The following is a 17,417-nucleotide window of genomic DNA, read 5'->3' as shown; positions in this document are numbered from 1 at the left end:
AATGCTCAAACATCCTCAGAGGCCTCTCTCTGGAAAGACAAAGGCAGAATCCTATTGTTGAAAAAGTCAACCTTATTCTCGTGCCTCCAATAGTACCATTTATCTTTCAGGGAAAGGGACTGACCACCGCATCACGGTGGTGACATTTGTAAAGCATCAGATTCTCTACACAGTCTCTCCAGCATCAGCCAGCAAGCCCCTGAGCAAAGCATATTTTTAGTGCAATCTTCCATCCCCACAAAAAAAACTTGTCTTAAACAGCTAATCCAATATCAAAATGAAATCACAGGGTTGTTTCCCAGCCCCCCCCCTTTCCTCTCCTTACCATAAATGAGCAGTTTCTTGACTCATTAATGACAGTTTCCCTTAAAAGAAGTGATCTCATATCACTGAGCCCCTCTCCACCACGCATACATCCCAAAGGTTGCGGGTATCTTAGCATCAGTAGCCGCTAGCAAGCTCTCTCATACAGAGCCCAGATGGACTATACCAGAAGCCAATTCAGCGTTAATAACTACCTACTCTGTGCAGTTTAGAAGCCTTACGTGGCATAATGTCCTAGGCAACAGCAGCCGATTGAAACCGCAAATAAAAGACAACCCAATTCTCCAAAAGCATCAAAAGGAAAAAAATAATAAATTGAAGAATGATTTTTTTTTTTGGAAAAAAAAAATCTCTTACTTGCATAAGATTAAACTGAATCCTTCACCAAACATATGAAAAAGGAGAAAAAACAGATGCTGCCCAGAAAAAAGTGACAAAATATTACCTCATTATTTAACAAAGCAGCATTAAGCGTCCTGCTGATTTCAAACATCTTGCCACAGATTTTGGTTAAGAGAAACAGAGAATCCTTTGCAAGCCCTCTGTCTGCAAAGGGTTCTTCAATTTTCTTGCGCACAACAGAATAGTCAATATGTTATTTCCCTAGAGTTCGCACATTAAAACATCTAGTCAGTGAGCTGAATTTTCCCCCTTATCACACTGTAGACTCCTGTTATATGTACTGCTCTCTTTGCAAGATTAGCCTGCCCCAAACATGGCTGTTGTTTAAACTATTCTTTAAAGTAACAGTTCACTCCATAACCACCAGGTGGGCAGTGTACACAGATCCAAGTAACCATCTTAAAGATTTTTCTTGGAATAGCTGCTGGTTGTGATATACAACGTAAATCCCCCCCTACACTTATCAAGCAGGAGAAAAAAAAATTGTCACTGTTTTATGCCCTTTCCTCCCCAGCTGTGAGCCCACAAACAAAACCCTAAAATCACTTAGCTTTTAGCACAGTCTTTTTATTTTATTAAAGGGACCTTAAAATTTATACAGGAGCTTTTCATTCAGCAAAAGTGGTAAAATCCAATCAATTTTGAGAACAAAGTGTAATTAAAAGGGAAAAGACACCCAACTAACTGGTTTGTACTACAGAAGAACAAAAAATCAGCATTACATTCACGAGAGGGGTCTTTCATGAAAAGACAAAAAAGCACGTAAATAATCCTGCCAGAAAATATGAATTATACCTTCAAGCAAATTGAAGACAACTTGATAAGATACTGCTATGACTTACAGTGGCTTAAATTCATTTATGAAACCACTGTTGCACGCATCAGAGCACAAGACCAAAATACATGGAAAGGATCCAGGGCTCAATAGCACCTAAGTCTCCCAAAGTATCAAAATGTCCCTATTCCATCATGTCTGCAAGCTATTTAAGTATTTTTTTCTCCACTTTATTTAAGGTCAAATACCTCAAGAAATACTTCCATTACTATAAAAAAATACCAATTCACTCAATGCTCTACAGCAACACCCAGAGGCTTGAACGAGATTGGGATCTTGGTGTAAGGTGCTGTACAAACACATTTGAAAAGTCATTTCATACCGAAGGATTTACAAACAACATTTACAAGACTGAAAGCACAAAGCAGAGGTGTGAGAAAGAACAATAAACAAATAACATCACAAAATGCCTTTACCAGCTGGGAAGAATCACTGGAGGAACAGGACATCTCTGGCAACTACCTGTGCTAAGGCAGAACCCAAAAGGTTATTTACTGAGGTTAAAGAATTAATGCATTAGATGGACAAGGTCTTCTTTAGATTTACCACCTACAAAGCACCACCACCTATTTCTTTCATTTATAGCAATCCATGCTGAGTAAGTATATGCAGAATAGTGATTTTCTTTGCTGGCCTTTAACTAATATTAAAGTGATGCAGTAATGACTTAACCTTCTTGAATATGTATTGAGTTTCAAGTCATCCCTTTTTATATGAGAAAGGTTATTTGCATCGATTTCTGTTTGCATGAAATAAGCTTATTTTCTCATTCACCATATGCCTTGAACACTAATTAAAAGTGTCACTTTCTTCTAATGTAAAAACGTAATCACTTAGTAAATAAGTATTCTTGGCTTTTTGGTCTTTGTGATAATCTGTTTAAGGACTTTTTATTTCCACATAACTTCAGTGCTTTGATTACCACACACTCCTCTCATGTAAAGAGAAGTGTTTTATTTTTGTTGGATTTTTTCCTTAAAAAAAATTCTAGAATTACATCTTTAAGGACCCACACTCCTGTTACCCCGAGGCAAATCCATCCAATCAATATGAAACCATTCACATGCCACCATCTGCCAAGCTGTAGAGCAATGTGGCTGGAACAGATCTCTTATAAAGCAGCAGTGGTCTCATTTTCAGTCTATTAGGGAAGCACTAGAGCTCTCATGTGCAAGGACACAACACTCCAAGTCAGACCTCCTCACACCGTCTCCATGCGCTACTGCAGAACTCCCGTAATTTTTGCTGCTTGAGTTTTCACACTAATCATCAAAGCAAGATGGAGGAGAAAATGATCAGTAACAGTCCCATTCCACTGCAGCACAAAATAAAGAACTCAATTTAATTCTATCCTAGTATGATTATAGCAAACCATTTAAATGCTGCTGCCTGTGAACTACAACCTGGCATTTTGCATCACCTCATTTTCTACTCTTCTGGAGAACTAAACATTTATCTCTGGAATAGTTTTACTCTTTTCCAAGACATTCCTCCCATAAAATTAATTTTTAATTCTTATCAAAGACTTATTTTGTTGTTTGACAGATGGGAGGGTGCAGGTGGATTAGGAACCAAGGAGAGGCACGTGTGAGCAAGAGATGGATCTCATCTCTCAAACAAAATGATTTAATAAAGATAACGGGCAGGGATAGGACATTACACAATGCAAGCACCCAGGTTTGTCCTATGCAGTAAATCAAGAACCTCTGCGGAAACAGTCTCCAGTTCAAGATACCACATCAACACTGAGCTCACAGTCTTTTCATCAGAAGATCTCATAATAATTTAAAATATCCTCCACCACCTATAACCCCATGCAAATGCACTGCATGACTAACTAAAAAAGAACACTAAGAGAAAAGGGGAACATGAAGGTGTGCAAACTCCTTATAAATATACAGAGAGAGAAGATATTAACTAATTTAAAATCATCCATGAAATTGTAAGAAACAGAAGCGCTAAACATGTAATTTATGTGATGCTGACAGTCACAAACTCAGATGAGAAAGCTAGAGCTGAATTGCTTATGGCATCTAACCCAAAGCCAGATTTCAGCAAAGAGAACAGAAAAAAAAAAAATTAGCCCAATTCAGCTGACTGCCCTTTGCTGTACATGTGTGCAGGAGGTTGCAGGGACTGGGGGGGTGGAGGGAAAAACAATGGCTAAACAGGTTATTTACTTATACAACAGGTTTTTTTTTTCCCCCACTGTTACTTGAACAGCTTACAATTAAGTGTATAGATACATAACTTGTTTAGTTACTGAGTAATTTAAAAAAGAACCAGCAAAATAAAACACCTCACCAACTGCCCTGTGGAAATCAAGCAGGAATGGATGATTGAGACTAACCTTGCTTGACATTGAAAACGTTTTTCAGGCTCTTAAAGGTTAGTGAATTAATGTATTTGATGAAACAGAGTCAAAAACTTTAAGGTTTCACTGCAAAATATGTAAATCACGATAACTGAACACTAGCCATATAAAAAATAAACACTATACAATTTCTGAGAAAACAGCAGATGAAAAAGATGACTGACATAGTCTAGAGCTTTTATTAGTTTCTTTTATTTGATGATCCACTCAGAAACACAGGAACCTGTCCCTGCATCCTGTCCTGCCCCTGCTGTGGAACCCAGCGACAAGCTGTACAAGCTCTGCTGCCGATGCAATGTTCTGCGTGGTGCAATGAAATCCCTCCTGATGCCGAGGAGATGAAATACAACACACAGCTACCTGGAAAAACTATCACCTTTTGGATCAGAACCCAGAAAAAGGAAAAAAAAGAAAAAAGAAAAAAAGAAAAAAAATCAAGAGTAGACAGAAAGCTAGCTCCTTAAAGAGCTAGACACTAGATGCAAAACAAGACAGAAAGCCTTCCTAAATACTTACAATCCTAAATGAGGAATTTAGATGCACAAAGCTTGGGCAAGTAGTCACAGTTCCCACAGAAATCACACTTCAGCTGCTTTTGCACAAATATGCTATTTAATGTTGCTTGCCCACTTTCTTTTTCATGCCTTATGAGATGTGTAATTTGGATGCTGCATAGCCACTCTAAGTATCACATGCCAATTTTCCAAAGATGTGTGTATTTGCAAACCCCACTGTGGATACTTATGTTTGAACACCGGGAGACTGGAACAAAACTCTCCAGGGCACAGCAGAGCACAGAGGTAACAAAATGAATAAATGTAAATAGCTCTGATAGTGAGAGAAGCCTTAGTAGTGATAGGAACCATATCCTCAATTCCACAACTGGAAGCTGGGCAGCCACACAGATTTAGGCATGCACGTGTGCCAGGGCATAACCTCAGCAAAGGATTCCTGTGACTGTCAGGGCACAGGCCAGCCAGGGAAGGGGGCCAGCAGCTCTGCTACAGTGCAACAAGGGTTTGGAGAAGATGATTCAGCACCTTCCCAGTAAGTCTGAGGGCCAGCAATGTCCTTGGCTCCGCACTCCTCTCCCAGCTCTGAACTGCTGCTTTGCAACACAGAGCATCCACTCGGTCCCAGGATGTCCTGCCTGGCCAATTTAATACGTTTTAAAGAACCCACTGTCAGCACCGCAAGACTGAAAAGCAAAAGACAGCACACACTGCAGGTAAACATGTTAACACAGCAGTAAGATATCAGTAATTATTTCTCCCTTTTCCAATTCTTTTGCTTTTGGCTCAGGAATAGAGATTTTAATGCCTTCAGTCCCCTGATTCTGTTTTCCTCCTTTTAAATTCAGAGATACTAAAAGTTGTATGCGACAGACATCCTAAATCCTACCGCTTGCTTTCCTACCACTACAAGCAGGACTCAATCCTACCTACAGGGAGAGTTAAAACATTTCTACATTGCTGTCAATTTTGTATAATACAGTTAGCAAAGTTTCAGCTGAGCACAAATGAAGATGTTTTCAAAGATTTATGACTGCATTTTTAAAATGTATTTACTTGTAAATAATGAAAGGACCTAGACACTGAAGAACTCCAGACTTACCAGGGAGATTTACATGAGTTCAGCCATTTTTAATGTGCCTGTGTATAAGCACAAAAACCTTCATAAAAAAAATGTGAACAGGGTCTTTCAACCAACATTGCCTAATTTTAGAACAGTTGATGCATTTGCCTTGAGTTCATCTGTAATACAGTGTGCTATACACCCTGCACTCAGGCCAAATAGTATCAATAACAAGAACAAAGATAAAAACCTGAAAGGGGATTAATGTGCTGATGTTTCCAAGCTTTGAGACAGTGATCAGAAAGATCTGGGGAAGAGTGTGAGGTGGCTGGATCAGAACAGAGGTACAGGAGCAATCAAAGGAGACCTGTGAGCAGCATGCAGAAGGGTTTTGTCTCCTGCAACTTGCAATTACACAGGAAGAATGTAGAACCAGGGAAGATACAAAAGAGAATAAAGACAATAAAAGGCGTCAAGAGCTATTAATTGTCCAAATTACTTCTCGTTAGAGCAACTGGCACTTACATAGAGTGTTTTACTAGCAGCAGGCAGAAGGTAAATAAGTATTACAATTTCATATGTTAAAAAAAACAACGAATTCTCAATAATTTCCAGGTAAACCTTTTCATGCAACCTATCTCCAAACCAAGGATGCTGGTAAGGAGAAAAAGTTTAAAATAGCTTTACTACAGAAACCAAGCTTACACTTGTATGCTTAAGTGCCAGGACTTTCAAGAAGCTTCCCCTGTACATCTGTTTTATTTTACCCCTTAAGGAATAGAGGTTAGGTAAGCTGCCTAAATAAGGTACCCAAATTTCAGGGATAAACAGCTCCCTCACGAATATAGCTCACACAAATCTTAAGCATATAATTTTGATTACAGAAATGACAATTTTATAATAAGGAGAACAAGGTAAACTACAGAGAAGGTAATGGGATAAAAACCAGAACTGATGCAGCATTTAAGAGAAGAGCAACGCCAACACTGAACTTTCCATTCTGACACAAAGGCAGAGAGAAGTTAAAGAAAGACAACTGAAAGGAATAATCTGCAGCTCCTCTTCTTGCCCTCTAGAGTTCCTGGAGCTCATCTCTTGGGATCAGGATGACTCTAGTTTTCCTACCCAGTTCTCAGATTTTCATGCAGATTTATGTTTTTCTTTAAACTTCTCTTTTCTAAGTGTGACACACCTTAGCAGATGATTTTTAGCTTCATTTAAAGTAGGGCAGATGAACAATGGGTATTTTTCATACTGTCCTTAAAAAAAAAATAAATTGAAAATATGCTAGTAGGTATGAAAGTTGTTCTGCAGGCTAAACTTCCTAATAAATAACTCCGGGTTACAATTACCTAGCAATAGATATTTTGTGTTTGGGCTTCAAGGGATTTGTGCAGCCCAGCTGGAGAAGCTGGCAGGTTGGCACCCAAGAGTTCACTTCCGTGCTGAACTGCCTCTTCCACAGCCACAGCTGATTTATTTTTTCACTGAACAGGCAGGTAAAACATGAGGCAGCAAACAGGCTGCCTGTGGTTTCTCCAGACTGTGGAGAAAAGCTGTATGTGAGAGGATGGGCTTTACCAGCCCTAGAAGCCAGTGTGGAAGAATTTACCTCACCCAAAGTTACCCATCTGCTGGGCAGCCACTCTCTCCAGCCCTTTGCACAGGAAGTTCTAGGAAACGGGCACTTCCAGGGCACAGCTCATCTGTCCTGCTCTACAAACCTCTGAGAGGAAGATAAATCATGCCCTTCCTCACTGGCTGCACACTGGGGAGGTCTCCAGTGTTCACCAGGGGAGCCCTGCTCTAGCAGAAAGTCCACCTTTGGTCAGACAATCCCACCATGGGTTTACCAGGTGACCAAGGCAGATAGTCTCCAGCTGACCCTCACCTCAATGAACTTTGGCCACACCACAGTGCAATCCTTGATACAACTCAGCACAGCTGCTCCTAAGTACAAATAAGTACTTCAGTGAGTAGTGATTCAAGCAAGGCAAATTTAGCACAGGCCCAGACCCAAGGCCAACACTCACTGCACCCTTAACAGCTACACAAAGCAAATCCTGCAAGACTACATTGGTCTGTACATGGAGAAAGCCTAACATCTTTGGAAGCATGTAAACAACTTATCAAAAGGAAAAAAAAAAAAACCCAGCAAAGTTTATTTCATGAACTCTAGGCTAGATAATCTCACTTTCATAACAGAAGCTTTGATTCTGGACCTCCAAACAGCAAAGCCTCAAGAAAAAAGGGTTCTTAGTACATCCAATTTATGACTGTTGGGAAAAGCAACAATCACATCAAAACAGCTGCTCTGAAAACCTATCCAGCTACAGGCCATCACCCTGCAGTTTAAGAATATTTCACTCCATTGCCTGAACACATTTATATTCTTCCAGGCAGTTTTCCTGATGTTTTATAAGGATTCCCCAATGCAACAACAAACGATCTTTCTTTTAATAGTATCACTTGGATGCATTGTAACCTGCACCTAGGGACACCCTGCTCTGCTCAGATAAAACTTAATTGTTCTTCTGACATCGTACAATGAAGGAACTTTAAACTCACGTAATAAACAAAACAGTCCTCTATTTTTAACATTTTCCATACCCCAATGCCTAAAAAAATTCACTTAAAAAAGTTTCAAGCAAGCACAGATAACAAACATAGACCTAGTGTGCAAAAAAAAATATTTACTTTTTTTAAAAGGTGTCAAATAAAGGCTAAGATTTTATTCTGCTGTGGTGGAGGGTCCTGCTCCTGTGGGTAAAGGAAAACCAGATATCAGTGATACTCTGGAACATTCAACAAAGAATTTCAACTGCTGACAACAAATGACAAAATCCCTCCAGCATACCTGTGCTGTGTCTTTCCCCAGACTACTTCCTTAATTCTGTGCTTTCTGCCAAAGTAACAGGGCAGTATAGGCACACATCATAAAATTCTGTGGTTTGGTAGTAGAAATTTCAGCTCGTGACCTTTGAGGTTAATGGCGCTACTTAAATTTAAGACACAATGAAGCTATTAACCAATTACTCCCACTGACCTCACTGTTAACTGGAAGACTGTCAACACAGAAAATGAGGCCAATTATTTAGGAGCTATCATCTGTTCAGGAAGGCACCCTCTTCAGCTGGTTGGGAAACTAACCCAGGCTGGAGGATGATGACATGGCTTTATCCATTCCCACCACTGTCACTTCTCAGCTGCCACACGGGCTCAAAGACTTCCATGCTTAGGAAGCTTCCACTAGCACAGAACATTCCTCAGCCACCTGGATGACTTGACACGCACAAAGGTTTTCTTTTCTCTTTCCACTGGCATCAGTCAGGTCTTAGTACGTTCAAGACTCCAACCACCACAGAACCTCCCAAACACAGGGCCTGTGCCCACAGTACCAGACATGAACACTTCCATCATCGGGACTGCAGCTCTGCACACGCTGCTGACAGATGCAGAATTTCCTCCAGTAATGAACTCCCTGAATTTCATCACTTGCTGTTCCATGTGGAAAGCAGAGCCAACCTCTCCTTCTGTATCATTAGGATCATAACAGTAATTTATTAAAAGAATCTGTCAAAACTAGATGCTATTGCACATTTCATAAGCTTTTAAGTAATGAATGAAGGAAAAAAAACATCTCACAGATACAGTCACATCAACTATGCAAACCAAAATAAGACCAGATACTAAAAATGAATGTTGGGAAAAAAACATGTAAGTGTATACAGTAAAATCTTGCTCCAAATGCTTCCACAAGACCCAGATAGAAATAATTTTAAAAACACTGCAATCAAGCTTAATGGAAGCTTTACTTGATTCATCTATTTAAGAATCTAGAAAAAAAAAACTCCTCACAATTTCTACACAAGAGACTGCTTCTAAGATTCAGATTAAGAGGAACAGGCCAGATGCTCCCGTGTACCAAACTTGCTCCTCTGCATTTTCCTATCCTGCCCACAAACTCAGCCTCCCCATTCTGTGAAAGGGTAACTGCTGAGCATCAGAGCTGACAGGTTAATAGGACAGAGGAAAAAAATAGCACATCAGCCACGACATTCCCATACCGCAAGAAGATCCCAAATGTGTTGTTCAACACTACAAAAAGCAACATAACCTGGCAAAACTTCAAACAGGTTTCCAGTAGAGTGACCTGCAGAGAGCAGCATGAGATTCAGGGAGTCAGGTAAGGAAGAAGAGCTGGGAGCATGGCACGGCCATGTACTCCCAAGGTTAAGTGCCCTGATGGGTCTCACCTGCAGCCGCCACCACCACCCCAGTACAGGTGCTCCATTTAAGCTCAGGGCTGGGGCACAGAGGGCAAAACTCTGGCTTTTCAGTTTCTAAGTAGACCATTTTACCATTGAGAAAGTGGATGAAAAAGCAGACAATAGGCTGCATAGCTCTAATCTCCAATACTCTATCTCAGGTTGGGATATTTGTCAGTCAGACATTTGCAGTGTAAGAGCACTAAGATGCACGGAGAGGCACACAAAAAGTGAGTGTCTACCACACAGAGCATCCCAGTACCACAGATGATTTAACTCCGTGGTTCCATGAAGTGTAGTTAGTTCTGGGTGTTAATAACCCTGATTCAGAACTGTTCAGCAATGTACTCTCATTAGCCACACCATCTGTGTAAAGGAACAACCTACGCTGCCACAGCACACAGAGCCTGGGGCTGACCTTAATATCTTCCCCCACACACCAGCAGAGGACAAAGGCAGAGAAACCTGGCATCACTTTGTCCTCACTGCCGCCAGAGGAAGATATCTGGGCTGCAGAGGAAGTTTCTCACCTCTCCAGTCACCCTGCCAACTGTGGCAAATGTGAAGTGGCAACTGCTCTTCCTCCTAAGGTCCCATTGGTGAAGTGGGAAATTTGGCTGCCCTATTATGACAGGGTAAGTCCAATTTAGATATCACAGGACTTTGACTTGCTGAGAAAGAGAAGCTTTACAGATCATGTGAAACAGTAAAACCTCCTGACATTATTCAGTCAGTGTAAATTATCTGATGGACTGAAGAGTGCCCAGCATGACATGGAATTGCATTCCAAATATAAAGTATTTGTTGCTTCTTGCTCCTTCCTTTTTATCACACATCTGCAAAGACAAGCCACCTGGTGGACATTCCTGGAGGTTTTTCCTACCCACACAAGAGGATCTCCTACCTGAGATCCTTGAGCTGACTCCTACAGGAGCAACCTGCACAGAAAATTGATGCAGATCAGAGGGAGTACAGGACAGAAAGGATACATCCCAGCATGAGTGAAACATGCAGCAGCCATTTTTCAGCATGCTGAGGTTTAGTCCTCTCTTTCTAGGCACATCATTCTTCCAAAACCTGCTATTCTGGCCAACAAATATCACGGTTCCTTCTCAGAACAGCAAAAAAGCAAAACAAAACATTCAGACCCAATCTATTTACTTCTCTACCAATCTCTTCTCATCTTTGATTCCTTCCCTGCTTTCATTTACTGTGTTTATTGAGTTCCTCTGACTGGCGCCACGTCCAAGGAGAGCAGCAGAGAGCAAAGCCAGTGCCATGGTGTGCTCTCTGCTGCTGACAGAGCCCAAGAAGAGCTCCAGTGAGCCCAGCACAAACCACAGAGTGGAGCCCCGAGCGAGAGGAATTCCAGCAACTCTTCCAAGACAAAGTTGATGTTTCCTTTAGGAGCAGTGGAATTCAGCGATGAGTACCTTAACAGAAAGCTTGGTATTGTGAACACCAACAGGCATCTCAATTCAACCAAAAGTAAATTTTCTGGATTATGAGATGTTACCTAGGATGCCAGTAAGTGCTTTATCTCTTCTCATCATGGCATGGCAGAAATAATCTCCCACACATTAAAGCTGCTAGCAGGAACCTTGTCCTGTGGAAACAATGCTTTTCTAAGGCTTCAGCATCCAGTTTTGCTCCTGTGCAATTCCCTAACAGATGAGAATAAATTAAGACCCTTTCTGGACATTTGATTTTGCAAAACCTGTGGTAGTTTAGCATCTTTGAAAATGCCACCTTTCTGCTATTGATTGAAGACTTGCCAGTGGGTTAGAAATATATTAAGCAGGAAATACATCAACAACAGACAAGCAGGGTAGAGAAAGGACTTCTCTTGAAAAACTAGAAGCATAATGAAACAGAAGTTATTCAAAACCAGAAATACTTGAATGAGGAACAACAACTAGAACTGTTGGCAAGTGACAGACCTGGATACAGGAGTCCGTACCAGACCAGCTTTATATCATAGCAGCTTAATAGGAAAGCTTCTCTTTTGACATACAAAGCTCCTCCAATATAAGTTATTTCTTTTAAATAATATCCATTTTTATATACCTTTGACAATCTGGCATTCTGCATAAGCAGTGAGCAACAGCTTGGCAAAAGGCAACTTTACATGGGCTGTCGCAACTAGAGAAACTGGCAAGGATGTCAAAAATATATGAATCGAGACATTAAAACTAATTGAAAGATATTTAGAATTATGCATTTGTAAGAAAAATAAAAAGGATATATAGTAGACATGACTGTCAGGAAGCTGAGGAAATACACTGTTTATATATTGGACACAAGACAACATTGCCATGTAGGTATTCTACAGCAAGTGACTGTGCCTAACTGAAAAAGGCCTAAAAACCAAGGGGAAACAAACTAACAACAGCACGATGCAATGACTTCAGCTACGCAAAGACTCTTTAGCTATACATTGCATGAAAATATGGAGGACAACGGTTCAAATAAAGTCAACTGTGTTGGAAATAGTGCATGAAATCCCAGAAGTGATAAAACTACTAGTCAGTGAAGAAAATGAAAGGAACCAAGTGGAAGAAATCAATCAAGAAGAAAAAGTAAGCTTTTTTTTTTATAAAGGCAGGCAAGGGGCCAGATAACATAGATGGACACACATGCAAAAAAAAAAAAAAAACCCACAGAAAAGTAGCTCCAAGTACAGCAAGTGATAAATTTGATAATGAACTAGGAAGCTCCAAACTAAGGAATGACAGCAAGCAGTGAGGGGTGAAAACAATTTTTCTTGTGCTGGAAAAAAACCCCCACCTTCTAATGCAAATGGATGAGCTGATTAACAAAGCTTGCAGAGCCTGTTGTGAAAGATGGGTGAATGGAGAGAACCCGAGGGAGACACTAAGAGCATGTAAACCAAATCAGGGAGCAGCTGACTGCATTCAGAGGGAAGAGGCTCTAGGAGCACTCAGAAACACGAAAACAAGAATATGACCTAGGCTGCATGAAGCACCAGTAAACACACTCAAGTGGAGGGCAACAGGAGGCATCTGTTCAATGTGTTCTTAGACTGCAGAAGTGTCAGCAGTTTTACAAATACCACCATTTATTAGCAGTAGTTTTTAAAACCAAGGAAAGCACCAGAATGCTTATTTTTTACAGAAGTCATACAAAACCCGCAGAAAAATGACACTTGTCTTTCAGCACTAAAAACCCAACTGTTGAAAGGTGAGAACTCCCTTTAATTTATGGAAATCCCAAACCCAATCTCCCATGCATTAACTTTAAATCTTTATGGAAACAAAGGCTGCATATTTTGTCTATTGTAAGGATACTGAAGTACTTTTTTTTCTGAAATAGTTTACTATGTCAGTGAAATTGCACATGCTTCTGTGCACTTCAGGGACTTCAAACATTGCATCAATTATCTGAATAAGTAATGAAAAGACATTGTGAAAAAGATGGTTCACCAAGCCTAGTTCACAAGTCAATTGCTTTCTGAATCCAGTTATATACTGTAATATTTGACATGTTATTTCTTTTTGCGGGAGGTTAAGAGTTTTCTGTACTTCTGTGCTACACTTGCTGCAGAGTTTGAAGAGGAAAAAAACCTGACAAAATACCAAAGACTGCAAGAAGGACAACACACTTTTAGATTCTCCACTACAACCCTCTTTTCACACAAAACAAAACAAATAAGGTCACTGAAACCAGAACTTTGAAGTCCAAACAAGGCAGAAACATGAAAAGCCCCTAGCAGATTGCTTATCATTACAGTCCAATCTAATACTTGAAAATTCCACCTTTGACAAACTGGACTAGGTGAGGGCAGAACACGAAATGTCTGTTTGTTGAGCTCTTGTTTCCAGAGAGTCTCTTTCTGGCACCTGGAAACAGAGCAAGCATAAGGCTGATTATCATTTCCATAACCCCCAAGGAAAACTATCGTGCAAGATGTTTGAGTAAGAGCAGTGCTGTTCGAAGGCAGCATTCATAAACAGAACAAAGACTAAACAAAAGGCTAAACAAGTACATCATAATTAACAACTACGACCAAACTTTTAATTAAGATATGTAAGAAAAAAATCAAGGAGAGCTAATTAAAAAAACACCAGCGTATATACTTTCTTAGAAAAATCTGAATTGGTACCGTGAAGTAAACAGGCTAATTAAAAGTGACCACAATTATTTTGTCACTGTTACTGAGTTTAGTCATGATTTTTCAACTTGCTCTTTAGTCCTGCACCTTGTCTGAACTCCTCCGCTGTTTGAATATAGGATTCTTCCATCAATTTATTCAAAAACTGAGCAAAAGTGAAGAAAACACCACAGAGATTTAACTCCGTATGGCAGGCATGTTTCATCATTAGTTTTGAGACACACTCTTTTCTGCCTAGGACAGTAACATTCTTGCAGGGCCAGAATTATAAGTATTATTATACACTCCCCCCATTAATCCTGAACAAACTCACAGTTACTACAAATGGATCCTGATAAAACTGCCACATCAATAATGCTACACTCCACATGTTTTTCTTTTATCCAGGCAGCTAGACCAGTGTAAGAATGTGATGCTGTTTCACACAGATTTTACTGTTAGTGGTATCAACTTCCCTTAGGGCCAGAAAGCAGTTACAGATAATAGGAATCTAGCTGGCAATATTAAGGTTTTACTTCTCTCCTCTTATATACTACCCTTTCAAGAAAATACATCCATTCTCATTAGTTTTGCCATTCTTCAAAACTGTTACTGGGCTGATTTGAACAGTAACAGTTAATGCTGATAGAAACAAGCAAAGAAAAATGCTGACACAACCTGGAGTTATTTAAGAACTTATTTGCTACACATCTATCTCCAGAAAATTAATAAAGAGTTGCTGACTCCCAGCTGTAAAAACCCCAAGTATACCTAGGCAAAATAAAACTGGGTAGAAAAGGAATTGCCACCCACAGCCCAGAATGCAAACAGCAAAGTGACTCGCAATTAACAACTTCTACCTCTCCCATACAATGTTGGCAGAAAACCCAACACTCCTTTGGGATACATGTTAACTCCTTGTGAATCCAAAACCTAGGAACCATCTTTCAGTTTATTTCTGCACCCGCACAAAGGCCAAATTCCACTTCCAAAAATATATATATTCTTACTTTTATGAGAAGTCTATGGCCTCCTAAAATTCTGTTCCGATGTATCACCACACACTAATAAGGTAACCCTTAAACGATCCAGGAAGAATTGGCTGCCCACAACAGCACCTTTCTCATTCCACATTTAAAGCTCCAGACAATTGCTGTCCTGCCCGTGGCTGTCTGACTAATGGCTGTAGGGTGTCACCTTTTCCCCCTTCCACAAATGCAGTAAACATGTAAAGCAGCCTTCTCTTAACTAATGACACAGCACACAATCTTCCCTGAAATATTGAGACAATATTCCTCCTCCATATTGAGACAAAAATAACAAGTCCCTCCTGTATGTAGCTAAAAAAGTTAACTGTGTTTCAAAACCCCTTTAAAATTTAGATAAAAATACACATGCCTGTGTCAGGTAACTCACCAGCAGTGCTGAAATGGAATCTCCATTTCCTCAGACTATTTCCAGGCTCCTCTACTGCCAAAGCTAGACAAGCACTTTTTCCCTAGTCTACATTTTTCTGTTCAATAGGTAGAATAAAGTAAAAGGCTCCTGTGCAAAGGTTTCTTCCTCTGCATAGCAATAAGCCTCACATTGTAATAGATTTTTTTTTTAAGTGTCATTTAAATTATTTTGGTATGATTTATCTTTCCTTACTTTTTCCTAAAACATCTCAGAATATTAACAAGGAAATAAATGTAGTAATACTCTAACATCTTCAAACATTACCTAATTTAAAAATCTAATTTACTTTCCATCATTTAGGCTTCCTTACTATTTCAGATGTCACTCAGTGTGGATAGTAAAATTAGACTATCACTTTTGCTTTGAATGTGTTGCAGGCTCTACTTCTCAACCACCAGAACTTTCTTGTTTAAGGTTTCCAATATTGTTCTGGAATTTCTGAATTAAAAAACAGGGGGAACTATTGCTTTGTTTTTATTAAAAGAATTCTCAACTGCTCTCCCTGGTCTGCCTTACAAGAAAAGGCTGAGTGCTGGCACAAACCCAAATCTCCAATATACCTGTTAAATAATATTCAGTGGTCCTCTATTAACACAAGGAGATAATAAAAGTCTTAAATAGCACTGAGGGTGCCACTGGCTACAAACACCTTCCAATGACGCCAGCGGGAGGCCTGCTTAAGAACCAATAAACAAACTGAGCAAGTGATGCAATATGAGCTGTCCTGCTCTTGCTTTGGTGAAATTTAAAAGATGATTTATCACCGTAGGCAGCCTTACTGCCAGCCAGCCTCCACAACCACTGAGTCTTACTCAAGGCGTGCCATTGCACTGAAAAAGAGCTCAGAGATAAGTACTTAGGAAAATCTACATCCTTTAACACAAGTGTTCATTGATAGATTTTACTTTAGAAATTTTTTTTTCTATATAGCATAACAAGCGAACAGAAGTTTAAACTCTATCCATGCCAACCTTTTAACACCTGGGAATACTTCATATACCATCAGCCTGCTGCAGGAAAAAAAGAAATGCTACAGGCACAAACCCAGTGCGAACTTCCAGAATAACTATCAGGCAATTAAAACTACACAGTCACGGGTAATAACTTTAATTAAACGCACCTTAATTGTACTCATCACAGTAAACGGGAGCGAGCCTCGAACTCACATATGTGTCACAAGGTAATACAGATAAAAGAACAAGGAAAAGCCGGTGGAAAGTGAACAGAAAAGGGCACCGGGACAGGCCACGGGGAAGCGCGGGCCCGCCAGCCGGGACACGGGGACAGGCCACGGGGAAGCGCGGGCCCGCCGGCCGGGACACGGGGACAGGCCACGGGGAAGCGCGGGCCCGCCGGCCGGGACACGGGGACAGGCCACGGGGAAGCGCGGGCCCGCCGGCCGGGACACGGGGACAGGCCACGGGGAAGCGCGGGCCCGCCGGCCGGGACACCGGGACAGGCCACGGGGAAGCGCGGGCCCGCCGGCCGGGACACCGGGACAGGCCACGGGGAAGCGCGGGCCCGCCGGCCGGGACACCGGGACAGGCCACGGGGAAGCGCGGGCCCGCCGGCCGGGACACCGGGACAGGCCAGCGGCCGGGTCCCTCCGACCCCGCTGCCCGGCGTCCGCACCCCGCAAGCCCTCCACAGAAAAACGTTCCTTCTAAAACCTCTAATTTATGAAACGCAGCACAAACTTACATTTTTGTTGTTGCTTTAAAAAAAAACCCAAACAAAACCACCTTTCTTTAGAAGCGGAACGAACGCAGGCGACATTACCCAAACCGGGCGGCATCGCTCAAACCGAGCGCGGCTCCACCGCCTGAAGCGAGGGAAAAGGGGGGTTTAACCTCCCCGCCCCGGGAGCGCTCGCCGACGGGAAAAGGCGAAAAGCCCCCTTGCCCGGCGCCCGCCCCGGGGCTCCGCTCACCGCGCTCCGGCCGCGCATCTTCCTCGGCCGCGGGCACGCACGAGCGGCGCCGACACGAGCTGGGCGCGCGGCCGCACGTGGCGCCGGCACCGACGGGGTCTCCCGCGCAGGCGGGCGCGGCGCTGGGCGGCGGCGTGAGG

The 17,417-nt window shown here is 41.5% G+C and overlaps 1 protein-coding gene across 4 annotated transcripts in view; it reads right to left on the bottom strand.

The window, feature by feature from the left end:
- ELAVL4 (ELAV like RNA binding protein 4) overlaps positions 1 to 17,417 on the bottom strand; it is an 80,883-nt gene extending 63,466 nt beyond the window's left edge. For 2 of the 4 annotated variants that reach the window (XM_066192787.1, XM_066192788.1), the window contains exon 1: positions 326 to 471. In XM_066192787.1, the coding sequence (XP_066048884.1) occupies positions 326 to 442 (117 nt within the window). In that variant the 5' untranslated portion in view covers positions 443 to 471. Of the gene's footprint in view, positions 1 to 325; positions 472 to 769; positions 833 to 17,277 lie in introns of those variants that run through there. The other 2 variants (XM_066192791.1, XM_066192789.1) reach the window with 2 other exon arrangements.

Source organism: Chamaea fasciata, unplaced genomic scaffold (assembly GCF_029207755.1).
Source record: "Chamaea fasciata isolate MVZ Bird 193981 ecotype frontalis unplaced genomic scaffold, bChaFas1.0.hap1 SCAF_10, whole genome shotgun sequence".
NCBI lineage: Eukaryota > Metazoa > Chordata > Aves > Passeriformes > Sylviidae > Chamaea > Chamaea fasciata.
This window is presented reverse-complemented; position numbering and strand designations above follow the sequence as displayed.